Source organism: Hyperolius riggenbachi, chromosome 6 (genome assembly GCF_040937935.1).
Source record: "Hyperolius riggenbachi isolate aHypRig1 chromosome 6, aHypRig1.pri, whole genome shotgun sequence".
Classification (NCBI taxonomy): Eukaryota; Metazoa; Chordata; class Amphibia; order Anura; family Hyperoliidae; genus Hyperolius; species Hyperolius riggenbachi.
The window spans coordinates 348,651,055-348,678,924 of NC_090651.1; the positions used below are offsets into that span (position 1 = coordinate 348,651,055).

Sequence of the window (27,870 nt, forward strand, 5' to 3'; positions counted from 1 at the left end):
ACTGATATATTTCAGATCTGACAAAATGTTGTCAGAACTGGAAAGTATCATTGTCAGAAGAAAGTGGTGAGCTTCTGAGAGGAACTGATGGCAAGGTAACTATGTAATGTTCATTTGAAGTTACCCCATGTGTTTATTTTAAATATTTTTACTCAGTACAGGTTCTCTTTAAAGAGGAACTTTAGTGAAAAAAATGTAATGTAATGGTTTATTTTTTTTATAATATGCATTTAAAGATCAGTCCGTGTTTGCCCACTGTAAAATGTTACCTCTCCCCGATATACATTCTATAATTTATCACAGTTGGCGGCATCTTTAGTTCTGCCAGGCAATCCGTATGGAAGGTTTGTTACCGAGAGTTCTATGCACAGGAGATTCTGCTTGCTTGGCAGTTGGAAAAAGCAGTTATTTCCTCCCACAATCCAATGAGGTTCACAGACAGCAACTGTCAGGACCATGGTCATGACATCACACTGTGGGAGGTGTTTCACATCAATATCAGCCATACAGAGCCCCCTGGGGATCTATTTGAGAAAAGGTAAAGATTTCTTGTGGGAAAGGAGGTATCAGCTACTGATTGGGATGAAATTCAATCCTTGGTTAAAGGAGTTATCAGGGAAAAATGAATAAAATAAGTGCTACTTACCCGGGGGCTTCCTCCAGCCCCAAGTTCCCAGCATGTCCCTCGCCGCAGCAGTCCCCGTAGCCGTTCGCCACAGCTCGCTCCCAGCGATAACGTCAGGCCGACCTCTCCAGGTCAATAGTTCTGTGCCTGCGCAGTCCGCTCTGGTCCACATGGCGGTGAACAGGGCCGGATTTACAACTCAGGAGCCCGTAGGCACAGACCTTCCAGTGCCCTAAGCCCCACCCCTCAACACAGGCCACACCCCAAGTAAAATGTTCTGACCGTTAATCCCTGCGTTATGTCACTAACAATCCTTAGAATTTTACACTCTAATCACTGTGTCATGTCACTAACAAAGACATAAAACAGTGATTGGAGTGTAAGATCCTAAGGACAGTTTGTGACATGACTCAGGGAATAGAGTACAGAATATAATGGCCAGTTTCCACTAGGAGCCACAGCCATGATTCTGGCCGCCCCCCGTTGTTCTGCAAATACGCAGCCCAAATTGCTAAGCCATGCCACAGCAATAGGGGCTCAGGTGCTGCAGCATGCCATCCAGATTTGCATAGTTGTACAATCTGGACGACAATGGCATTGAGAAGATAGGCAGGCAGCATTTCCCCGCTTCTCTCACCTGCGGGAAAATGCTGCAGATTCGTGCCAAATTTGGCACTAATGGAAATGGGCCCATATGGTGTAAGCTCCAAAGGGTCAGTAAAGTCAGGCAGGGATAAAGGACAGAGCAGTGAAGTAGGAGTAAAGAGTAGTGAAGTTGGGGATAAGGAGCACAGAGCAGTGAAGCTGGCGGATGAGGAGGACAGAACAGTGAAGGATGAGGACAGATCAGTGAAAGATGAGGACAGAGCAGCGAAGCTGGTGGATGAGGACAGAGCAATGAAGCAGGAGGATGAGACGGACAGAACAGTAAAGCAGGAGGATAAGGACAGAACAGGGAAACAGGAGGATGAAGAAAGAACAGGGAAACAGAAGGATAAGGAGCAAAGAACAGAGAAGCAGAAGGATGAGGCGGACAGAACAGTGAAGCAGGAGGATAAGGAGGACCGAACAGGAAAGCAGGAGGATGAGGAGGACCGAACAGGAAAGCAGGAGGATGAGGAGGACCGAACAGTAAAGCAGGAGGATGAGGAGGACCGAACAGTAAAGCAGGAGGATGATGACAGAACAGTAAAGCAGGAGGATGATGACAGAACAGTAAAATAGGAGAATATTGAGGACAGAACAGTAAAACAGGAGGATGAGGAGTACAGAACAGCAAAGCAGGAGGATGAGGAGGACAGGACAGTAAAACAGGAGGATGAGGACAGGACAGTGAAGCAGGAGGATGAGGACAGGACAGTGAAGCAGAGGGATGAGGAGGACAGGGCAGTGAAGCAGGAGGATGATAAAGAGATCAGAGCAGTGAAGGATGAAGATGAGGAGAGAGCAGTGTAGCAGGGGGATGTGGAGGACAGAGCATTGAAGGATGAGGATGATGGGAATGAAGGACAGAGCAGTGAAGTAGAAGAAGGATGAGCAGGGATCACCTTGAAGCTGTTGCTGTGCTGAGTGTTGTACTCCGAACAGTAAAGCAGGAGGATAAGGAGGACAGAACAGTAAAGCAGGAGGATGAGGAGGACAGAACAGTAAAGCAGGAGGAGGATGACAGAACAGTAAAATAGGAGAATATTGAGGACAGAACAGTAAAACAGAAGGATGAGTACAAAACAGGAAAACAGGAGGACGAGGAGTACAGAACAGTAAAGCAGGAGGATGAGGAGGACAGGACAGTGAAGCAGGAGGATGAGGACAGGACAGTAAAGCAGGAGGATGAGGAGGACAGGACAGTGAAGCAGGAGGATGAGGAGGGCAGGACAGTGAAGCAGGAGGATGAGAAGCACAGGGCAGTGTAGCAGGAGGATGATGAGGAGATCAGAGAAGTGAAGGATGAAGATGAGGAGAGAGCAGTGTAGCAGGAGGATGTGGAGGACAGAGCATTGAAGGATGATGGGAATGAAGGACAGAGCAGTGAAGTAGGAGAAGGATGAGCAGGGATCACCTTGACGTTGTGGCTGTGCTGAGTGTTGTACTCCGACATCATCCAGAAGGAGAGCAGTAGTTCAGCCAGCAGCTGCTTGGTGGCCTCCCCCGATAAGGATAATGGCTGGGCTGTCCCCCTCCTTGAACTGCTCCAGGAATTCCGGCGTGCAGCTCTGTCTGTGCCTCGGAAAGCAGACACTCCAGCACGTGCAGGGCCAGCATGTACGAAGCTGTCTGCCGGTTTCCTGTGGGTCTTCTGGCTGGGGCTGAGGATGCTTCCCTCCAAACGTGGAGGGCATGGTGGAGGACGAGTTGCCATCACTGCAGGGGGAAGCTTTCTCCTGGGCTGGGGTCTAGGCTGAACTCTGCTGCGAAGGCATAAGTGGCTGGAGCAACAAGAAGGAAGCTACTGACGAATCCCCCTCCAGAACAGCTTCTTCCTGGTCTTCTCCTTCCGCCCCGGCATCTCTGACCTTCGCACACCCGAGGCGGGGGAGGGGGCGCAGGTGGTGTTAGCAGAGCGGCAGCTAGGTACTTCATTGCAGGGAAGGAAGAAAGTCGTGAGGGAGGAGGAGGGGAGCCGCCTTTCCCGCACAAGGCGCCTGTAGGCACGTGCCTACAGTGCCTTATGGCAAATCCGGCCCTGGCGGTGATTGACAGCGCCGATTGCGCAGGCGCAGTATAGGCCGACCTGGGGGTCGGCCTGATGTCATCGCCGGGGACCAGGAGCGAGCTGCGGCGAGGGACATGCTGGGAGCTGGAGGAAGCCCCCGGTAAGTAGCACTTATTTTATTCATTTTTCCCTGATAGCTCCTTTAAAAGGGAACCTGTGACAATGGGACAAAAAAAACAAAAAAAAAAACTAAACAGAAAATGGTTACTTACCTATCTGTAATTTTCTTTTCCTGATGCTTACATGTCATCACACATGGGTAGTGGCCCTGCCCAATCCACCCCACAGGATCCTAATTAGTCTAAATTTTCAGAGTCATCGGCCCCCAGGTCTTTAGCTAGACCTCTCTGTAAGAATGCTAGAATATGTTGAGGTTCTGGGTTTATAGCTTGAAAGTGTAATTCTTGAGCAAGTTGCCCTGGTGCTAAACTCCCCTGGCGGCATGAAAAATTTTCACCAGGGGGCAGTGCAGCAGTTTTTTTTATAATCATGTAGCGAGCCGATAGCCGCTGCTCAGCAGCATCCCACCGCTTCGATCGCCTTCGGCGATCTCCGATCAGGAAATCCCGTTCAAAGAACGGGATTTCCTGGAGGGCTTCCCTGTCGCCATGGTGACGGGGCGGGATGACGTCACCGACGTCGGGACGTCATTGGGAGTCCCGATCCACCCCTTGGCGCTGCCTGGCACTGATTGGCCAGGCAGCGCACGGGGTCTGGGGGGGCGCGCGCCGCAACGGATAGCGGCGATCGGGCGCGGGCCAGCGGCAATCAGTGTGCTGGCGCAGCTAGCAAAGTGCTAGCTGCGTCCAGCAAAAAAAAAAAAATTATGTAAATCGGCCCAGCAGGGCCTGAGCGGCACCCTCCGGCGGCTTACCCCGTGTCACACACGGGGTTACCGCTAAGGAGGTTAAAGTGAACCTTCAGGGCCCGTTTCCACTAGTGCGGTGCGGAATCGCCGCATATCACCGCTGACAAAATCGCATGCGGATGCGATTCCGCATGCGTTTTTTGCCGCGATTTCGCATAGGCAGGGTATATGCGATTTTAACCATGTCACTGCCTGTGTCAATTTACATTACTTTCAAAGCGAAATCGCACGCGAAATCGCGGCAAAAACGCATGCGATTTCCCTATTAAATACATTGCCTGCGATTCGCCTGCATTCCACACGCAGGCGAATTCTGCAGGGTCTACCGTGCAGAAAAATCCTGCACATAAAAACGCAAATGAAAACTGACAAGTGGAAACAGTCCCATCCACTTGTATTGCCTATGCGAATCCGCATGCGTTGTCTGCATGCGAATTCGCGCTAGTGGAAACGGGCCCTAAGTGTACTAAAAAGAAAAAAAATGAGTTTTACTCACCTGGGGCTTCCCTCAGCCCCCTGCAGCCGATCGGTGCCCTCGCCGTGTCTCTGCGACGCTCCAGTCCCCGGCGGCGACCACTTCTGGTTTCGCAGTCAGGACCCGACAGGCATGGGAACGAGAGTGATTCTTCGCGTTCCCAGCCAAAATATTGCCCCCTATGCTGCTATTGCAGTTATCCTTTAATAAAATAAAATCATTTCACTCACAAGAGGTTAATCCTCCTTTATTGGCCATGCAGGTCATCCCATGCTACAGCAGCAGAGGGCGCCATCACCTCTGCACATTCAGCACTCGCAGCTCCTGGACACACTTTCACAGCACAAAGGTCTCACTATAGAGGCTTTTAATGACTCAAGCAAGCAGGCCAGAAAGATGTAATGTGAGTGTATATTACATGAGAGCAGCTGCCGGGGACACAAGAGTGTAAACAAGATTTCTCTCTATATATATATTTATATGCAACATGTCACCATTGTCCTTATTTACATATAAAAAGTAGAATATTTCCGCAGCAGTCCTTCAGTGCAATCTGCTAAATTCATTGTAAGGCATTATTTGGAGTAGGATTGGGGTCCGGGCCCCCTGGAAGAGCTAGAATAGAGGGTCTCTCTCTCTAGCCAAGTCGTTCTCCAGGTAACGTCATCCATTGCAGCATTAATGTCCCAGCAGACCCGTTCCTGAAAACAAGAGGCCACAGTCACAAGAACATAGCATGCAGTAACACCCGAACTACTCAGATGGAGAATTCAGTCTAGCATTGAGATACTACTGCACAATCCCAGGGGCACTGCCTGCGTACAAGCACATTCTTGCTGTGGGCCTCACTTTATGCGGGCCTCCCTTTCCTGCTGGTAGCGCGGCCTGCCCTGTGTGGCCCTTCGCTGGCCGCTCTGTAACCTAAATCCATTATTGACTCCTCTCACCACTCTCTCCTCCAGTTGCCGAGTTTGTGGCGTCCTGTAACCATGGTTACCCCCATGCTTGGCTACCTATACTTGGGGCACCTATGCCTGGCTATCTATACTGAAGGCACAAAATAGGCACAGGGGAACTGAGGTGACAGAGAGGGACTAAAGAGGCACAGTTGGAACAGAGGGGGCAAAAGAGAACAGATTTAGGTTAAGAACAGACCTACAGTCCCATCTCTTTTGTTAACTGGGGGCTACCTGTATTTCACTAGTATTCGGTTCCACCCACATCATGGCCATGCCCATCTTTAAGCTGCAGATCTCTGGTGGCCGGGCCAAACCCATTTTTTTTTTTTTTTTGCAGCTGAGCGAGAAAAATGCCTGATGCTGTTAGATATTTTATTTGTTATTTGAATAATGGTTTTAACTGTTCTATGTAATTTTTGTATATTTAGCTACAAGAATACAATTTTATTTAAAAGAATTCTAGTCTAAGGTCAAGTTATTTAAATTGGGTATCTGTTTACACTACAAAAACATTGTAGGTATGAGAGCCCATCTGACTGACTCTAGGATAACTGATGCTGGATTATCCACAGTTGGTTCGCCTATTTGTCATGGGCACACACTACGTACCTTTAAATCCTTCCTCAGGCATGCAGACTGTGGAGGAAATAGACAGAAGAGGTTACTGTAATAAGCCACAACAACATGCAACTAACAAGCAGCCAGCATTCCTGCTCCTATAATTGGCTCACCACAACCAAGAGGTCAAATTATCAGCATTTCCTGCAAAATTCTACCAAACAGCTTCAACTTTAGTGAGGTATCCCCACCAGGGATGATCTCACGAATGATTACAAGTAGCTAGCTACTCGAATTTGTGATTCTAATGAGACGTAATTGCTGCAGGTGTGCGGTTGGGAGAGGGGGGGTTAATTACCCAGCTGCTCACCGCTTGTCTGTGTACCACACAGCCTCGCACACGTCCAATGTGACGCGTTCCACAACTCAGTACTGCGCACTTCCGCCTAGCCCCCCCCAAGAAAAAGTGAATAACTTTTGGATCGCCTGGTTAGCATCCTTATTGCTTGTTTACCAGATAAAAAAAATAAAGAATTGATTTTTCATTTTATGCCCGACAGCTACTCTTAACGTCCTCAGCGGTAACCCCAAGTCAGGCACGAGAGAAAAATCCTCAGTTCAGAGCAGTAATCCAGTGCCTGAGTGAGTTATATGCAAGATCTGCTGCAAATCTCTCTGTGGTATGTTTTTTTTCTTCTTGTTTTTAGGTCCTAAAAGCTTGTGAAAAAAAATTGCACGGCTTTTAGACCCTAAATCTGGAAATAATCATAACGCCAGGGCTGAAGAGGACTGTGAAGTAAAAAAAAAAAAGGAGAACAGAAGTGAGAAGAATATGGAGGCTGCCATATTTATTTCCTTTAAAATCAATGCCAGTTGCCTGGCAGCCCTGCTGGTCTATTTGGCTGCAGTAGTGTCTGAATCACACCAGAAATGAGTATGCAGCTAATCTTGTCAGATCTTACAAAAATGTCAGAAACACCTGATCTGCTGCATGCTTGTTCAGGGGCTATGGCTAAAAGTATTAGAGGCAGAGGATCATCAGGATAGCCGGGCAACTGGTATTGTTTAAAAGGAAATAAATATGGCAGCCTACATATCCCTCTCGCTTCCTTAAAGTTTTCCTTTAAGCCCAATTCTGGCTCAGCCCAGGTGAATTTGCTTCTTGCAGAGTTAGAAATTCTCATAAACTTGGAATGCATACTGGGGATACCTCCCATGTCTGCTCAGCCCCCACTCACCTTGCATGACATCATCCATCGCCCCGTAGTCTGTCATCGGCTCGTCCGCCTGAGAACAAGAGACAATGAGGGTCATTCACTCCTGGCAGGGGAAGGAATGAAAGAAGGGGGAGTGTATGGCTGGATAAAGCAAAGAGGGGGTTAATACAACCTTAAGAACAATCACACATTCTGGAACAATCCCCAGAGAGCCCAGGGTGGCGCAGTCGTCATTCAGCACAATGCCATCAATAGATAAGTTCTGATCGAACGGGGCGACTGAAAAGGCGTGCATGATCTGTGGAACAGAAGAGGGCGCTGTGTTATAAATGGAACAACAACAAAACATTTGTAAAGCACTTTTCTCCTGCAGGACCCAATGCTCATAAGCTTGTCTCAGATCAGTACAGGGGAAAAGTTATGTGAGCATACATGCCAGACTAAACTGATGGCTTTTCAGTTTTGATTCTAACGTCTCCAGGGTTGGAACTGTCTTGATTAAGTTTGGCAAGGCATTCCACAGGGCGTATGAGAGAGAACGGCGCTGGAGACTTGGGCGCAGGATACAGCGGTATATGGCTGGTCCTGCTTCTGCACAAGTCCGGGCCGTGTTAATTACCATCCCCCCTCCAGGCCGCCATGGATAGTGGGGGAATGAAATAATTTGGCTTATAGCTATTGCTGGAGGCCGAATTATTGTTTTCAAGCAACTTCAGATCCGTCTTCTGACGGTGCTGAAGTTACTCCCTGTGCCTGCTATAGCCGTAGTCCCTATTACGGCCTATGGTGGCGCCGGCTGCGCCCAAGTCTCCAGCGCTGGATTCGCCGTGTTCGCCACAGGGTAGGGACAGCATGACAGGAAACTCGGGCTCCAAAGGATTTTAGTTGAACTCTGTGGGCGGTCAAGTTATTGGGGATCCTTTTGATCATAGTTTGTGGGCGGTGCAATGGAAAAACTCCAACCAGTATGAAACTATCACAGAGAACTGGACCAGGCAAGAATAACAAGCATTTGTGAGCCATCTGCTGCAGCCCAGAGCCTGGCAAATGTAGCCACCAATATTATGCAGAACCCACTATCGAGAGCCACAACAATGCTAATCAATACAGCAAGCTCCTCCTCCATTTGCCAAAGACTTGGAACTAACCAGACTTCAGGAGGACGGGGGCACCTGCATTTCTGCACATCTGCAAGTGTGTGTTCTGAAGATGTGCAGATGAATGACCCTCCAGGATTACACGCCAGCCAGCAGCGGCATGCTTCATCTATGGCGCAGTTTCCTTCCTCTCTACAGAAAGGCTTAATTTGCCAGTGTATAAACATTAACTGCTTAGGGACCACACAAGTACATCGACACTGAGAATGTTGAATCCCGATTCGGCATAGACTTAACTAGAGACCATTTCACTACCAATACATAAGTATGGCAGTACGCAGCGAATCGAAGCGAAGGAGGCAGCATGCAGTGAAGCAACGGGAGAGACGGTAAGGTGAGGGGGGGGGGGCAGAAAGCAGCAAGCGGTGAAGTGAGAGGGCTGCACGCGGAAAGGTGAGGGGGCAGCAAGCAGCAGGCAGTGAAGTGACAGAGTGACACACGGTAAGGTGAGGTGGCAGGAGGCAGTGAAGTGACGGGGCGACATACGGTAAGGTGAGGTGGCAGAATGCAGCAGGCGGTGAAGTGAGAGGGCTGCATGCAGTAAGGTGAGGGAGCACGCAGCAGGCAGTGAAGTGAGAGGGCTGCATGCAGTAAGGTGAGGGAGCACGCAGCAGGCAGTGAAGTGATGGGGCGACACACGGTAAGGTGAGAGGGCAGCAGGCAGTGAAGTGACGGGGCGACACACGGTAAGGTGAGGTGGCAGAATGCAGCAGGCGGTGAAGCAATGGGGGTGACACACAGTAAGGGGGCAGAATGCAGCAGGCAGTGAAGCGGTATGGTGAGGGAGCACGCAGCAGGCAGTGAAGTGACGGGGCGACACACGGTAAGGTGAGGGGGCAGAATACAACAAGCAGTAAAGTGAGGGGGTTGCACGCAGTAAGGTGAGGGAGCACGCAGCAGGCAGTGAAGTGATGGGGCGACACACGGTAAGGTGAGGGGGCAGCACGCAGTGAAGTGACGGGGCGACACACGGTAAGGTGAGGTGGCAGAATGCAGCAGGCGGTGAAGCATTGGGGGTGACACACAGTAAGGGGGCAGAATGCAGCAGGCGGTGAAGCAGTATGGTGAGGGAGCACGCAGCAGGCAGTGAAGTGACGGGGCGACACATGGTAAGGCGAGGGGGCAGAACGCAGCAAGCAGTGAAGTGAGGGGGTTGCACGCGGTAAGGCGACATGGGAAGCAAGCAGTGAAGCAAGTGGGCAGCACACATACACTTTATTACCCACTGGGGGTCAGGCATTTTACAAGGTGACGATTTTCATTGCCAACGATCCCATCAATAAAATCCCCCACAATCCCCAGCGTATGACATCAGTGAGGGATGCCTCACCTGGATCTTCAGGTCCTTTAACGTCTGATTGGCAGAGACCAGTAATGCTTTCTCTCCCCGTACTTTCCTGTGTCGGGTGCTCCTGCGAATTCCCTGCTGCTTCTGACAAACAGCCAGGCCCTGGATGGAGATCTTCTGCCGCTTGGCTGCTCCATTCGCCTGTGCAGACAAGAGGAAAGGTTGTGTGTCTGGTTTACATGCCTCGAAAACAGCTGTACCACAGGAGAAGTACAGTGTAAAGAACAGGCATTTATATCCACCTGTGGCTCTCCTTGTATCCACAGAAGAGGCCTCTACAGCCTCCTCCAGCTTCCCTGGCCACCAGGTCTATTAATCTACACTTCTGAATTCCTACATTGGCTATCATTCATAAAGCGTTCCCGCATGCGGAAATGCTAAAAACAGCCAACTTTACCGAACACTGAGCAAAATGTGTATTCATAAAGGCTGTTTCCGCATGCGAAGCGGACTTTCCCGAGCAGAGCGATAAATTACCGCATTGTGCGGTGATTCCATGCAGAAATGTAACAAAATGTAAATTCATAAAACTTTACGCAAGCGGTATGCAGACGGGGATTACCACTCCCCTGGATGTAGCGATAGGCATGCAGAGTACATGTAAGTGAATGGGACAGACCTCCCAAGCAGTAGCAGAGAACACCGCATGGAGGGACTCGGCCAGCTTCTGTTTCCGCATGCCTACCGACAGCCTAACACCAGCCTACAGCGGAATATCTCCGCACTCCTATCGCAACAGGCAACATTTTTATGAATGACCACCCAGAAGGCTGAAATACTGTCAGCGGTGTTTCCCCGCACGGATTTACTTTACCGACAGCACTTTTATGAATGATAGCCATTGTTGACTCAGAACCACTATATAGAACAGGCTATATTGCTGTATGTATTCTGGTTCCAGGATCGACTCAGACACTAGCAAAGAAAAATCATTGTAACAGCAAGGTAACCAGCATTTTACAATATCAGCGGTGGCAGTTTTCATCAGCTTCTCACTGCAGGTTTTATCAAATGCTAAGAAAGCAGTACTTTAATCGGAGGGGCAATAAGGAGCACAGCTGGGACCACACCCCCATCTTGTTTTCTAGTAATCTATTTCAGAGTGATGTCTTCATCAGAAGTTACGGAATTTTAAATAAATCAGTGGTTTTAATTAGGACTTTATCAAAATGCCATTAAATCCACGACAGTTGTCCTTTAACCACTTCCCCACTGAAGTGCTCCTCCCATTAATTCGCCAATAACTTTATTACTACTTATCACAACAAAATGATCTATAGCTCGTTTTTTCCGCCAACAATTAGACTTTCTTTAGGTGGTACGTTTTGCTAAGAATTATTTTATTCCAAATGCATTTTAACAGAAATAATAAGAAAAAAAAAATCATTTCTCAGTTTTCAGCCATTATAAAAGCCACACATTATAAATTGCCTATTTGTCCCAGTTATTACAGTTTAAAATATGTCCCTAGTTCAACGTATGGCAATAATATTTTATTTGGAAATAAAGGTTTATTTTTTCAGTTTTGCATCTGTCACCAATTACAAGCTCTTATTTTCAAAAAATAACAGTAATATACCTTCATGACATACATATTTAAGCTGAGTCCCTAAGAAAACTATAATTTTTTAAATATATGCAAATGTTTTATTTTGACAACTATGGAAGAGTAGGGGAGGTAAAGGGTTAATTTATTTTACCGTGGGGATTTGTTTATTTTTGTTTAATTTATTAGGGCGTATTTTTACCACTAGGATGTCCCCCCACTTTAAATTCTTGTGTATTGAGAACAGGAAATAGCGTGTGTATGTTTTCACTTACCGGCATCTTATTAATGCTGGTGATCATTGATCACACAGGCACTCGGATTGGTGAACGAGAACCGTGTTCCCATTCACTGAAAAGAATACTAACCAAGAACGCGTGTGGGAGTGGTCGCGGCGCAGTACGTATCCCTACGGCCCCAGGAACCATTAATAACCACCAGTGGGGTGTAAATATACTGCCTCCGCTGCTGTAAATGCTTAAACAAAGCTGTAATCTGGCTGCAGGATTCATGAGCGCTTGTAATGTGGATATAAAAGGCTGTTCTCCAAAACACACACATGACACACACAGAGAGCAGCTGTAACCTGGGCAAAGTCTGGATCATTCTCTCCATCAGGTCTGAACTCTTCCTTCTCATCTTCCGGATCAGAACCGCCGACATTCAGTTCTGGGGCTGCGTCTTTCATGACCTGTACAGGAGTTACCAGTGTCAGATGTATATTGAAGAAATCAACACTGTGCACAGCATAGGAGGTAATACTGCACCTTTTTATTATCCACAACTTTGTGAACATAGATGGTGGCCTGGGTGTATTCCCGGAGATCTCGCTCCTGCTGACACAACAGCCCTTCCCGGCATTCTGGACACAGTTCTGCAATAATTCACAGGAGTATTACTCACTGAACCAGCCTAGTGACACTGCCACACAGAGCTCTGCAACACCACACCGGAGTATTACTCACTGATCAAGCCTAGTGACACTAACCACACAGCTCTGCAACACCACACAGGAATATTACTCACTGATCCAGCCTAGTAACCAGGGCTGTGGAGTCAGTACAAAAATCAGGTACCAGGAATGGTACCCAAAATGGCTTAGACTCCTAAACTCCGACTCTAGTCTAATTCTTACCAGGGTTGTGAATTTGGTACAAAAAAAAAAAAAAAAATCACCCGACTCAGACTCCAACTCCAGTTAACTAAAATTGCTCCGACTACTCGACTCCAACTCCACAGCCGTGCTAGTAACACTGCCACCCAGAGCTCTGCAATAATACACAATACCCAAAAATGTCTGACTCCACAGCCCTGCCTAACACACACACACACACACACACACACCCTTTCAATAATACAATGGAGCATAACTCAATGATCTAGCCTAGTGACACCTACCACACAGCTCTGCAATGACCTACAGGAGTATTACTCACTGATCCATTATCATTCACTGATCCATTATCACTCACTGATCCATTATCACTCACTGATCCAGCCTAATGACAGCTACCACACAGCTTCTCCAATAATTCACAGGAGCATTACTAATTGATCCAGCCAAGCGACACCTCCCAAACACAGCTGTCCAATAATACACAAGAGTATTTACTCACTGATCCAACCTAGTGACACCTACCACACACAGCTCTGCAATATCACAGGAGTATCACTCATCGATCTAGCCTAATGACACCTACCACACTCAGCTCTGCAACAATACAAAGAATTTTTACTCGCTGATCCAGCCTAGTCACAGCTACAAAACACAGATCTCCAACATTACAAAAGGATTATTACTCAGTGATCCAGCCTAATCACAAAACACAGCTTTGCAATAACACACAAAAGCATTACTTACTGATCTAGCCTGATGACACCTACCATGCACAGCTCTGCAATAACACACACCCAGCCTATTGACAGCTACCACACACAGCTCTTCAATAATACACAGGAGTATCAGTCACTGATCCAGCCTAGTAACACCTACCACACAGCTCTGCAATAACGCACATGAGTTTTACTCACTGATCCAGCCGAGTAACACTGCCACACAGAGCTCTGCAATAACTTGCAGAAGTATTACTCACTGATCCAGCCTAGTGACACCACACACAGCTCTTCAATAATATGCAGGAGTATCATTCATACACAGGAGTATCATTCACTGATCCAGCCTATTGACACCTACCACAAAGCTCTCCAATAATACACAGGAGTTTTACTCACAGATGCAGCCTAGTGGCACCTACCACACACAGGAGTTTTACTCACTGATCCAGCCTACTAACACTGCTACACAGAGCTCTGCAATAACTTACAGGAGTATTACTCACTGATCCAGCCTAGTGACACCACACACAACTCTCCAATAATAAACAGGCGTATTACTCACTGATCCAGTCTAGTGACCCCTACCACATACAGCGGTATTACGGAACATAAGTTGGTACAGGTAAGAGACAAAGGAGAATAAGAGAAGAAAGGCGAATATACCAGGATCAGAGACATAAATGACGGTTTCAGTGTTATCGTCTTGTGTAACATTTTTCCGGAGGATTCTGATTGTATGATCAACAATGAAGTGTTTCTTGATAATGTCCCACTCAGAAGGCCATAGCAGGGCTATACTGTGCAGAGAGATTACACAGTTACCATCAAAAGAACGTCATGCAAGACACTAAACCAACATTACAGGTCAGCAGCATCTGGAAATTCAGATTCCATACAGCAATTTCCCCCCTATACCCATGGTAAGATTGCTCTACAGTAGCTTGTGTCCCCTCCCACAGTGGTGAGATTTTCCTGAAGTAGTATGTGTCTCCTCCCCTCCCACAATGGTGAGATCCCCCTGCAATACAGAGACATCTCAAAAATAGACACCATGCAATGTGATGAGAAGCGATATTAATACCATGGATTTGCAAGAGGATGAAGGATGCCTTTAAACAAAGGTGGCGCAGAATTGAGGCACCATTTTGTACCACTAATTGGGCGATTCTTGATGGATACATTTTAAAAAAACGCAACTATGTAACATCCCGGTCAATTGGGCTCAACAGCAGGACAGTTGAGGGCTGGCAAAGAGTTTGAGGACTGTAGTGGTGACAACCTAGTCAAGAAATCCACCAGACCCATGGTCAAACATGGGCGTATGTGTATGTACGCCATCGGTGAGTTCAGCACAGGGCGAGCTGAATTAAGGCTCTCCCTACTGCCGCAAAACTCCCAGGCAACGTTAAATACTATTCCCCCCTCCGAGTTGTAGCAACTCTGAGGGAGATATACAGTGGTGTGAAAAACTATTTGCCCCCTTCCTGATTTGTTATTCTTTTGCATGTTTGTCACACTTAAATGTTTCTGCTCATCAAAAACCGTTAACTATTAGTCAAAGATAACATAATCGAACACAAAATGCAGTTTTAAATGATGGTTTTTATTATTTAGTGAGAAAAAAACTCAAAACCTACATGGCCCTGTGTGAAAAAGAAATTGCCCCCTGAACCTAATAACTGGTTGGGCCACCCTTAGCAGCAATAACTGCAATCAAGCGTTTGCAATAATTTGCGACGAGTCTTTTACAGCTCTCTGGAGGAATTTTGGCCCACTCATCTTTGCAGAATTGTTGTAATTCAGCTTTATTTGAGGGTTTTCTAGCATGAACCGCCTTTTTAAGGTCATGCCACAACATCTCAATAGGATTCAGGTCAGGACTTTGACTAGGCCACTCCAAAGTCTTCATTTTGTTTTTCTTCAGCCATTCAGAGGTGGATTTGCTGGTGTGTTTTGGGTCATTGTCCTGCTGCAGCACCCAAGATCGCTTCAGCTTGAGTTGCCGAACAGATGGCCAGACATTCTCCTTCAGGATTTTTTGGTAGACAGTAGAATTCATGGTTCCATCTATCACAGCAAAAAAAAAACAAAAAAACAGACCATCACACTACCACCACCATAATCTACTGTTGGTATGATGTTCTTTTGCTGAAATGCTGTGTTTCTTCTACGCCAGATGTAACGGGACACGCACCTTCCAAAAAGTTCAACTTTTGTCTCGTCGGTCCACAAGGTATTTTCCCAAAAGTCTTGGCAATCATTGAGATGTTTTTAAGCAAAATTGAGACTAGCCTTAATGTTCTTTTTGCTTAAAAGTGGTTTGCGCCTTGGATATCTGCCATGCAGGCCGTTTTTGCCCAGTCTCTTTCTTATGGTGGAGTCGTGAACACTGACCTTAATTGAGGCAAGTGAGGCCTGCAGTTCTTTAGATGTTGTCCTGGGGTCTTTTGTGACCTCTCGGATGAGTTTTCTCTGCGCTTTTGGGGTAATTCTGGTCTGCCGGCCACTCCTGGGAAGGTTCATCACTGTTCCATCTTTTTGCCATTTGTGGATAATGGCTCTCACTGTGGTTCGCTGGAGTCCCAAAGCTATAGAAATGGCTTTATAACCTTTACAGGGCCGGATTTCTGGAAAGGCCACAAAGGTCACGGCCTAGGGCGATAAAATCAGATAAGATAAGAAGGGCGGCATGACTTGGAGAGAGAAGAGGTCATATGTCAAAATTAATCACCTCTTCTGGTCCCGCAGCGCAGCCAGCCAGCGCCCTGCTCTGCACTAATAGCTGAATTCCAGAGTTCCCCAATTCCAGCAAGTCTCTCTCTCAATCAACATCTACTGTCACCTCATCTGATGATCAATTCCTCTTATCATGATCATACAAGTTGATGTGAGAAATACCAGGGATTTACATTACAAAGCAGAAAGAACTAAGTTCCGCTGAGTTTTAATGCAGGCATTCAAAGACATGAGTGAACCCTGCTAATTTCTTCACTTTCTCTTTTATAGTTGTGACACTGACCCCAGCAGCTCTAAATTACACTTTCTTATCTCTAGTCTACTTAAATGTATGGCTTTAGGGTTTTTTTTCTTCCTAGCCAGCAGTGGTCTCAGTTAACTCTTTCCTGACTCATTTTCTGTTCCTACCATCTATGAGAGGAATAAAAATGCTGTTTGCTTTACTTTCATTGCTAAACTGTCACTGTCACCTGAGCTGTTACTACCTCTATGCTAGTCTGTATAGTTTGGCATCCTTCTTTCCTGTAGCAGTAAAGCATTGTACCATTTTAGCCACAGCGAAAGCAGAGAGTTTTGAATGAGGACGATACCATTTATTGGCTTAAAAGAAAAAAAAGTAATCTTTCTGTGAATAAGCCTTCTTAAGACTTTGTTCCTGTATACTGTCAATATGTTAGAGCACACCACCATATGTACTTTCAACATTCAAAAGAGATACCTAGATTTTTCAAATATAAATAAATATCATTCAGATGCTTTAAAGTGGAGCTGAACTCTTGCACAGGACAGAAGGAAAACATAGAAAAATCTACCTTGTATTTTTTTAGAGAGCCTGTGTAATTCCCCCTCATCTGTGTCTAATCTGACGTTGTAATTTGATCTCTCCTGTGTCCCCTGACTGCCACAACATCTAAGCTAATTTGAAAGCACAGGATGTTAACAATATGTCTGCTTCCATGAAAGCAGGAAGTAGACACTGCCGATTTATTGCAGGATTTGTATCAGCTGTAACAAAGAAATGTTTTTTAAAGGTTATATTATTGTGTATCTTTTGAAGCAGAGAGGAAGTTCTGAGTTCAGGTCCGCTCTAATTACAACCAAACATCCAAAGTGGGTATTGACAGGATGTTTGCTACTTACCTGTTCTCTGTTTCTCTCCATTGCGCTGTCCTGTCACCTGTTTGTGGCTATGACTGCAGCCAGTCGCACAGAGGATAAAGAAGCAGCGCATGCTCTGGCCACTCACGCTCCCTGTCACCTGTTTGTGGCTCTGACTGCAGCCAGTCTCACAGAGGACAAAGAAGCAGCGCATGCTCTGGCCACTCACGCTCCCTGTCACCTGTTTGTGGCTCTGACTGCAGCCAGTCTCACAGAGGACAAAGAAGCAGCGCATGCTCTGGCCACTCACGCTCCCTGTCACCTGTTTGTAGCTATGACTGCAGCCAGTCGCACAGAGGACAAAGAAGCAGCGCATGCTCTGGCCACTCACGCTCCCTGTCACCTGTCTGTGGCTATGACTGCAGCCAGACTCACAGAGGACAAAGAAGCAGCGCATGCTCTGGCCACTCACGCTCCCTGTCACCTGTCTGTGGCTATGACTGCAGCCAGTCGCACAGAGGACAAAGAAGCAGCGCATGCTCTGGCCACTTGCGACTTGCGCAAGTTTTCTGCTCCTGCCCAGATGTGCACAGCAACCAACGCCAGTATAGTGTTATGCATTCTTGACAAGTACATATATCAGCGTCATTTCTCAAGTATGCATTCCCAGAACACTATTGGCTGCTGTGCACTTTTGGGCAGGAGCACAAATTGCAGGAATTATTGAGCAGGCAGAGCATCCTCTGACTCTTGGCTGAATGGGAGGCAGAGCAGCACAACTGAAATGAGCCCATTCAAACCAATAATCGATAGTCAGTGTTGGTCAGAATGTTTTTTGGTGGTGGCGGGGGGGGGGGGGGGGGTAGATGACAGCAGGCCTAGGGCACTGGAAAGTACAAATCCGGCCCTGAACCTTTACCAGACTGATAGATCTCAATTACAGTACTTTTGTTCTCATTTGTTCCTGAATTTCTTTGGATTTTGGCATGTCTAGCTTTTGAGGTGCTTTTGGTCTACTACTCTTTGTCAGATAGTTCCTATTTAAAGGAAAGGTTCAAGCAAAATAAAAAAGGAGTTTCACTTACCTGGGGCTTCTACCAGCCCCATGCAGCCATCCTGTGCCCTCGTAGTCACTCACTGCTGCTCCAGTCCCCCGCTGGCAGCTTGCCGACCTCGGAGGTCGGCGGGACGCATTGCGTACATTTTTACGCATTCCCGCTAGTGCAGGAACATTAACACATACATTTTACGCGTTGCTGGTTCAATGCGTACATTTTTACGCATTGAACCAGCAAGGCGTAAAATGTATGTGTTAATGTTCCTGCACTAGCGGGAATGCGTAAAAATGTACGCAATGCGTCCCGCCGACCTCCGAGGTCGGCAAGCTGCCAGCGGGGGACTGGAGCAGCAGTGAGTGACTATGAGGGCACAGGATGGCTGCATGGGGCTGGTAGAAGCCCCAGGTAAGTGAAACTCATTTTTTTATTTTGCTTGAACCTTCCCTTTAAGTGATTTCTTGATTGAAACAGGTGTGGCAGTAATCAGGCCTGGGGGTGACTACAGAAATTGAACTCAGGTGTGATAAACCACAGTTAAGTTATTTTTTAACAAGGGGGGCAATCACTTTTTCACACAGGGCCATGTAGATTTGGAGTTTTTTTTCTAACTAAATAATAAAAATCGTCATTTAAAACTGCATTGTGTGTTCAATTATGGTATCTTTGACTAATAGTTAACGGTTTTTGATGAGCAGAAACATTTAAGTGTGACAAACATGCAAAAGAATAACAAATCAGGAAGGGGGCAAATAGTTTTTCACACCACTGTAATTTGTGGTATGGTGATCACCGAATTACTCTTGCGCAGAGCGCATATCATTGCTGCTATGAGAGTGCCCAGCTTCGGTGCTTCAGCCATTCAAAGCATGGGGCGATTAGAGCTAGTGGGATATGTGGGCACCATCAACAGCGCAAAATATGTTGCCCTTTTGGAGAAGGGTCTGCTGCCAATATTTTCCAATGAGTTGATTCCAAAACCACTGTCTATAGAAGATGGTGCTCTATACCATTGTGCTAAACACAACCAGACCTGGCAGGCATAACATGGCATTCAAAAGCTGGCATGGGTCAGTCAGTAGCCTGACAAAGAACCCCATATCTGGGCTATTCTCGATCATGCCATACAAAGGTGTTCCCAGAAACCATCTTCCAGTGGCAAAAGTTTGCGTGAGGAGTGGGTCAAAATTCCCCAGCCCAAGATCCCAAGGGTTCCACACCTGACCATCTCAACACTTTGCAGAAAGCTGGAGGTGGATCAAAGAAATATGTGTTTGGTTTCTGCATCAAGCAGATACTATAATACACAGTTCCCCAACCCTATCCTCAAGGCCCACCAACAGTACGTTTTGCAGAAAACCACAAACTTGCACAGGTGAGGTAATTAATGTCTCAGCAGAGCAGATTATTGACCCCTTTGGATTTTCACAAAACATGCACTGTTGGTGGGCCTTGAGGACAGGGTTGGGGAACAAGACGTGCAATTCACGAAGTCCATTTATGAGAGGTCTCTGTAATATGCATAGGAACAATCCACCACGATTTTTACGCACCACTGTGGACATACATAAGTAGAATGACGGCAAGAAATTACAAGTTGTGAATCAGGACGTTACCATTTATTGGTTACCTTACAAGAATAAGAGTAAGCTTTGGGCTATTCCGCCTTCACCAGACTTGCTTACAAGTTGTTGGAACAGACAGCTATATACATGCAACATCAAAAGTGGATACATAGATGTTTGTTTGCAAGCATAGGTATGCCATTAAGATACCTTAAATAAAACATCTGAATGGGGTTTTGAGAGAACATTAGCTAATTTATGACTTATAGATAACACCCCTGGTTTCCTCACACAATTGGACTCAGGACTGTCACAGAGGCATCGTAAATTACAAAGCATTGTAAATAACTCTACTACTATCACAAGAAATATTTCCACAGATCCATTTCCTCCCTGTCAAGGTGTAATGATATACTCACAGTTTGGAATCTTCCTTTGTCATGTCTGAGAAGGAAAACATGAGGCCACCGTGGGGACAGAGGAGGTAGCCATTCCCCAGAGTGGATACCGGGCCGCTCTTGGTAGGCCGCCTGCAGATATAGGACTGTATGAGAGCACTGAAGAGACCTCACACATGACATGTATCCAGTATTCTCATGTCCGGTCACCTTACCTGATAAACTTCCTCCATTCCTCCACAAAGAGCTGCGACACCACAAACAGCTCTGACACCTCCTGCAAATCAGAGGAAAACCACCAGTTATGGGGAACAGAGGTACATTGACTATCTCTGACACAACCAGATGCTGGTGACATCTAGTGTACCTGAGGCCACGTCCCTCCAGCGGGTCGATTCTTGTCCTGGAAGAGGTTGGCGAGAGCAAGCTTCTGTTCATTGGCCATTCTCTTATGAAGAGCGTCATACTGCTCACCTTCTCTTTCCAGAACCTGCAAGAATACATCCTATCAGCAATGCTACAAGTCATAGTCATTTGGGTTGAAAAAAAAGACATACGTCCATCGAGTTCAACCAGAAGTCCTTTATAAAGTCTACCTGAGACGGTTCATACTGCTGTATTTGTACTTACCTGGGACTTCCTCTAGCCCCAGGTGGTTTGTGGGTTGCCTCGCCGTCCTCTCCAGCCGGGGGGAGTGTGTGCGCTCGGACCGTGCATGCACATAAGAACCCAACTGAAGAAAAGACCGGAGGCTACCACAGGACAACACAGCGGCCGGGCAGGAAGACCACGGACAGCATGGAGCTGAAAAAAGCCCCAGGTGAGTATAAAAACAGCAGTATGAACCATCTCAGGTTTCCTTTAAAAGGAAGGTCAGAGGAGCATATAAAAAAAACAAAACTAACCTGGGGCTTCCTCCAGCCCCTGGCAGCCGTTCTGTTCCCCCTCACCACAGCTCCGGTGGTTCCCGGAGCCGATCAGCATCTACGTGCGCTTCAGCGTGCGGCTCACGGAGTCACACTGACATCATGCGGACTGTACTGCGCAGAACTACTGCGCCTGCACAGTACAGTCCGGATGACAAGAGTGCGAATCTGTGAGCCACATGCTGAAGCGCAGGAGGTATTTTGTACCGGAAAGGACCTTGGACCACCGGCGGAGAGCAGAGCTGCGGCGAGGGCACAGGACGGCTGGCAGGGGCTGGAGGAAGCCCCAGGTAAGTGGATTTTTTTTAATTTTTAAGCTCCTTGGACGTGTCCTTTAAATATTAATGTACAGAGTGTGGCAGTGACTGATAGATGGAGAAACAGGGGCAAACGCAGGATTTTTAAGGGGGGGGGGTTCCTGAAAGGTCCAGAAGCACGTATGTCCCGAGTGCTTCCGAATACAGGTGGCTCCATACTGCCCATGCACAAAAGTGCGCTGGCGTATTACGGAGCTGCCTATCTTTGGAAGTACTCAAGGACACAAGTGTTTCTGAGGGCTTCTGGTAGCAGCAAATTTGAACGGGGTACAGCGCTGGCACAACTCCCCGAGAGAGGAACGGGAGATAGACTTAGTTTGGACAATTCAGTGGAATATGCTACATAGTGTCACATAGCGCAAGCGATACCCATATGATGCAGGGATATATGCATCTGCGGAAGATGGCGGCGCTATATAAATACTAAATAATATTTTGCCTCACCAGGATTGCACTTTTATTTAGCTTTCCTGTATGACAAGAACACACAGCCAGCTCTAGGGGAAGAGGGAAACAAAGGTGAATGAAGGAGGCTGGTGCACATCAAGAGTGCTTCTGAGCATTTTTCAAATCAACAGTGATTTGAAAAGCGCTTGGCTAATGTTGCCCTATGAGGGTGTTCCCACAGCAGCGTTGTGATTTTTTTCAAAATCGCAGGTATACTGCATGTAGCATGTTTTTGAGCAATTCATTCAAAAATCGCTCTGAAAATCACTTCACAAAATCACACTCACAAATTTCTAGCGATTGCTATTGTCATTTTGGCGTGCACTAGCCCAGAGAGAGGAGTGGAGAAATTGAGAATAGCCTGAGATGGAGCAGAGAACTTATCTGTATTGCAGTCCCACATCACACAGGCTACTTGCCTGTAATCGGACTCCTGTCCCTGTCAGTCTCTCACACAAGTCAGAAAGAAGCCCTCCTGGAGTCTAGGGACTGTCAAAAACTTTTCAGCTTGTTAAACACCTTACCCACACATGCAGTCATTATAACAATGGGGAGAGACCAGACAGATGTTTGCCCACAGACCCTGAGTCCAGGCAAGCTCTGCATCATGCTGTGCATATTTACCAGCTTGCCTGCACTCTAATTTCATCATGTCTGACACTTCTGTGCTGTGGAGAGTCCAGGACTCCATAATCAACATTCTATTAGCTGGAGGGAGGCACCAGAAGTAAGAAGGGAGGGAGAATGAGGCTGTTAATATTATGCGGGCTTCCCTGGCTGAATACACAGCTCAGTGCAGGGGGGAGGTTCCAGACACCCGGAATAGCCCCCTCAGTTCGCCAGTGAGAAAGGTGACAGAATCGTAGTTATTGGTGGGTGTTCCAGTCCGAACACGTAGAGGCAGCTGCTGTGCGCGTTTCTACTACGCTGATAGTTATGTCAGAAATGTATCTTTATTATGAAGATGTAATTTTTAAGTAGGCTTAAGTATTCCTAATTAGGAAATATATACTTTATATCTATTTAATGTTGTTTATAATTAATACAACAGTTTGCATTCTTATAGGATTTCTAGTGTGTATACAGTCATGTGACTATTCATATAAGAATCACGATTACACTTTTTCTTGAACTCAACTTTTACAGCACAGACAGAATATGTCTGCACATACAATACAATACCATTTCTATAGCGCTTTTCTCCCATAGGACTCAAAGCGCTTAGGCTCTCTCAGATTCAGTAATTAGTAGGATGAAGTATTCACACAACAAAAGTTATATTTCTGCAAATGCCAAACTGAACAGGTGGGTTTTCAGTCTGGATTTAAACACGTCCAGGGATGGAGCTGTCCTGATCTGTTGAGCTAAGGAGTTCCAAAACGTAGGGGCAGCATGACAGAAGGCTCTGGGACCAAACGTTTCCAGGTGGACTCTGGGTATGACTAGATTATTAGAACCTGTTGATCTGAGAATGCGGGGATTGCTACGTAGCTGCAACATATCTTTCATGTATCCAGGGCCTAGATTATTCAGGGATTTAAATGTCAGTAGGCCGATCTTGAATAGGACCCTCCATTCTATAGGTAGCCAGTGAAGGGAGTGCAGGACTGGCGTTATGTGACGGGGTTGGTTGGTTAGCAGTCTGGCAGCAGTATTCTGTATCAGCTGTAGACGGAACAAGGCCTTTTTTGGAAGACCAGTGTAGAGAGCATTGCAATAGTCCAGTCGGGATGTGATGAAGGCGTGGACTAAGGTTGGCAGATCTTCTGGGGGGGATGAGGTGCTTAATTTTTGCAATGTTCTTCAGGTGAAAATAGGATGATTTCACCACAGCAGAGATTTGAGTTCTGAAGTTTAAATCCCAATCAATTAGAACTCCCAGGCTACGCACATGATCAGAGCTCCTATTCCCAGTGGTGAAGACTGCAAGTTAAGTTGTTTTGTTATCATGCTCTGCCCTCCAATTAGAAGGACTTCAGTTTTGTCTGCATTTAGTTTCAGCCAGTTGTCATTCATCCATTGCTGTAGTTCACGTAAGCAGGCGTTTATAGTTAGAGTTGGGTCTGTCACACCAGGCTTGAAGGAAAGATATAGTTGGGTGTCGTCTGCATAGCAGTGGTATGTCAGGCCATGTTTTTGGATTAGTTTTCCCAGCGGTAACATGTAAATAGCGAAAAGCAGGGGAGAGAGTATTGAGCCCTGGGGCACCCCATACTTAAGTGATACAGGGGTGGACAGGAAGGGCCCCATAGACACTTTGTGGGTTCTGCCACTCAAGAAGGATTGGAACCACTGAAGAACTATGCCATCAATGCCGCAGTATTCCTGTAGCCTGTTTATCAAGATGTCATGGTCAACTGTATCAAAGGCTGCAGAAAGGTCTAGCAGTATGAGGATCGAGCACTCTCCTCTGTCTCTTGCCACATCTATAGGACATCTTGGAGTTCGCATACCAAATGTTCTGAGCACTGCGCAGAAGGCTGGTAAAGCTTCGTGTAGGGTCAGGCTGAGGGTAATATCAGTACCAGTGTGAAAGACAAATAACATTTATATTGCGCTTTTCTCCCGGTGGAAAGCGCTTGAGCTACAGCCACTATGGTGCACTCAGTAGGCAGTGGCAGGGAATCTTGCCCAAGGACCTCTAGCTGAATAGGTTCTAGCTTACTGGACAGGAAGAGCAGAGATTTGAAGCCAGGTCCTCCAGTGTCAGAGTCCTTAAAGTGAACCTCCAGACTAAAAAGCTACTCAGCCGCACTGAAAAGGTTTTGTGTTTCTTTAACAGTTTCACAGCATCAGAACTTTGTTTTTTTACCCAAGCCTCATTTTTAGCTGCACAAAAGCTTAAGCTACGCCCCATCAAAGAAAACTGCCTGGCCTTTTTTTCCCTGATGCTGTGCAAAGCATGATGGGATTTCCTATGTTGTTATGCACGTTGCCTAGCAACTGGGAGGGGTGATCAGCACACAGGACAGTTGGAACTGTGTCTCAAGCTCCCTGTCACCTCCTTTCAACCAAAAAGATGGCTGCCCTCATGAAATCACATACATATGCCTGTTCTTTTAAACCAGGGTGGGTAAGAGATATTACCCATCTATTTTAATTAACATAACTAATGTAACTTTATGACAGTATGTTTGTTTAGGCTGGAGTTCCTCTTTAACCAATTCACTATGTGCAAGTTGTAATGCATATACAGTAGCTGGCCCTGTACAGATTGTGACGCAGGTGTGCCATCAGCCATACCTTGCACTGCTCACATGACTCCTGGCTGTGGAGGAACTCCGGTGCTTCTGGGAAATATTGCCTCAGCTTGTGCCACGCTGCCTCCGAGATCAGCCGCCTCTCGCTCTCTGATGTGCTGAGACCACCTGACAGAGAACAACCAACCACATGACAAAGCACGCCTACATCAACATCCAGTATGTGACTTCTAACTATGCCATTAAAGGATACCTGAAGTGACATGTGACATGATAAGATAGACATGTGTACGTACAGTGCCTAGCAGACAAATAACTAGGCTGTGTTCCTTTTTTTCTTTCTCTGCCTGAAAGAGTTAAATATCAGGTATGTAAGTGGCTGACTCAGTCCTGACTCAGTCAGGAAGTGACTACAGTGTGACCCTCACTGATAAGAAATTCCAACTATAAAACACTTTCCTAGCAGAAAATGGCTTCTGACAGCAAGAGAGAGATAAAAAGCGGAATTTCTCATCAGTGAGGGTCACACTGTAGTCACTTCCTGTCTGGGTCAGGACAAAGTCAGCCACTTACATACCTGATATTTAACACTTTCAGGCAGAGAAAAAAAAAAAAAAAAAAAAAAAAAAAAAAAAAAGGAACACAGCCTAGTTATTTGTGTGCTAGGCACTGTACATACCCATGTCTATCTCATCATCTCACGTCACCTCAGGTATCCTTTAACTTCCTATACACAACACACAGGAATCAATGAGGTGATATGTGACAACTCACCATGCTGGCACATAACATCTTCATTAAAGGCCAAGTCTGAGTCCTCTTCCCTTTTACCTTCCAGAAGTTCCTCTGTGAGGCATACAGATTACAGATGATCAATGAAATGCATATCGTTCACAGTTCGTACAGGATTATGCATATTTTCAATGCCAGTTTAGGTACCTTGAAAATGGACCAATCAAATCTTGCTGAGGTGAATTCTATTGGTCTGTTTTCAAGCTACATAAATTTGCATACAGAGTTTGCACAAACTTGTACAAACTCGAAACGATTTGTACAGTAATTAATTCACTATCCCTAATAAAAGTAAAATCACAACTGAGCTCATTCAGCATCCAATGCCACCAGACACGCGCCTCTCAGCGTGAACCATGCAACACTGTTCCTCAGTGTCTGCTGCCACCGCACAAACTGGTCAGCATGAGCCAAACACACACCCCTCAGCATCAACTGCGCAATATTGGTACGCAGTGTCTGCTGCCAACACAAAACTGTTCAGCATGCGTGGCACACTGCACACACGCCTCAGGGTCTGCTGCAAGTGCTCAAACAGCACAGCATGAGCCACCACTGCACACATGCCTCAGAGTCTGCTGCCACTACACAAACAGCTCACTAAATGCCACCACTGCACACACGCCTGAGTCTGCTGCCACTACACAAACAGCTCAGCATGCACCACCACTGCACACACACGCCTCAGTCTGCTGCCAGTGCTCAAACAGCACAGCATGAGCCACCACTGTACACATGCCTCAGAGTCTGCTGCCAGTGCAAACAGCTCAGCATATGTCACCACTGCACACATGCCTCAGTCTTCTGCCAGTGCAAACAGCTCAGAATACGCCACCACTGCACATACGCCTCAGAGTCTGCTGTCACTACACAAACAGCTCAGCATACGCCACCACTGCACACATGCCTCAGAGTCTGCTGCCACTACACAAACAGCTCAGCATACGCCACCACTGCACAAACCCCTCAGAGTCTGCTGCCAGTGCACAAACAGCTCAGCATACGCCACCACTGCACACACGCCTCAGTCTGCTGCCACTGTATGAGCACCTCAGCATGTCACCACTGCTGCACACACGCCTCGGCATCCACCGTCACCACGCAGGTACATTACCTTTCTTTGGGGCATTCCCATTGATCTTCACATCACCATGATCCATCTCATCTTCATGCTGGTCGAGCTGCTCTGCTGCCAACTGCCGCCATCGCCGTAACGACCCCTTTCCTACCCAGTAACCTTCATTGCTACAGAAGACAAAACACAAAGACTTGTTAAAGGATACCTGAGAAGTAAAGAAAAACCTTTACATACCTGGGGCTTCCTCCAGCCCCATTCAGACTTGTTGGTCCCTTGCTGTCTTCCCAGGCCAACTGGATCCTCCCCAAGGCAATTCAATCAGTCGACAAAGGTGCAGAACGTTTCAGCAACGGAAGCACGATAGGAGGAACGTGCATGGCTGAGCATGACTCCCCGACTGGCTGAATTACCAGGCCGCCTAGTGGAGGATCCATGAGGCTGAAGTCCACGTCGAGGGACCGACGGGCTGGAGAAAGCCCCAGGTACAGATAGTTTTTTCTTTGCTTTACATCTCAGGTGCACATTAAGAGAGGAGGTATAGTTATCCAAACCAGGCTGCCAAAGGCAGCTCTCATCTCCTTCACACAGGGCATTATACAATCACAAGGTACATTGTACAGATTCACAGGCACTATGTCCAGTAGAGTAGGACTCACCAGACCAAGGATACGTTATCGTATCACCAACAACTAAAATCCCTTTTCTGTAGCAGAAGCATGAAAGTCCATGTTTTTATGCAGCGTTCCTGTTTTAGCTCAGATTTGACGTCTTCAGCTTATAATGTATATATGCAATTTCTGTCTTCCAGCAGAAGTGAGCTGACAGTCCATGTTGTATAGTCCCTGTTTTTATGCAGTGATTACTGTCAGCTATAACATGGTGGAGTACAGAGGCCTAACTTTATTTCTTCATTTTTCAGTGTTGAGTTTTACGGTCAACCCCCCCCCCGTCAGGTA

The 27,870-nt window shown here is 46.7% G+C and overlaps 1 protein-coding gene across 2 annotated transcripts in view; it reads right to left on the reverse strand.

Moving 5' to 3' along the window:
- Positions 1–5,033: 5,033 nt before the first annotated feature.
- USP48 (ubiquitin specific peptidase 48) overlaps positions 5,034–27,870 on the reverse strand; it is a 66,196-nt gene continuing 43,359 nt past the window's right edge. The window contains exons 14-27 of one of the 2 annotated variants that reach the window (XM_068241585.1): positions 26,951–27,081; positions 25,819–25,890; positions 25,088–25,212; positions 20,522–20,644; positions 20,370–20,431; positions 20,176–20,286; positions 13,966–14,099; positions 12,234–12,340; positions 12,053–12,157; positions 9,903–10,061; positions 7,588–7,713; positions 7,437–7,485; positions 6,250–6,276; positions 5,034–5,382 (exon numbers count right to left, since the gene is read on the reverse strand). In XM_068241585.1, coding sequence (XP_068097686.1) covers positions 5,360–5,382; positions 6,250–6,276; positions 7,437–7,485; positions 7,588–7,713; positions 9,903–10,061; positions 12,053–12,157; positions 12,234–12,340; positions 13,966–14,099; positions 20,176–20,286; positions 20,370–20,431; positions 20,522–20,644; positions 25,088–25,212; positions 25,819–25,890; positions 26,951–27,081 — 1,354 coding nt within the window. In that variant the 3' untranslated portion in view covers positions 5,034–5,359. Of the gene's footprint in view, positions 5,383–6,249; positions 6,277–7,436; positions 7,486–7,587; positions 7,714–9,902; positions 10,062–12,052; positions 12,158–12,233; positions 12,341–13,965; positions 14,100–20,175; positions 20,287–20,369; positions 20,432–20,521; positions 20,645–25,087; positions 25,213–25,818; positions 25,891–26,950; positions 27,082–27,870 lie in introns of those variants that run through there. The other variant, XM_068241586.1, reaches the window with a different exon arrangement.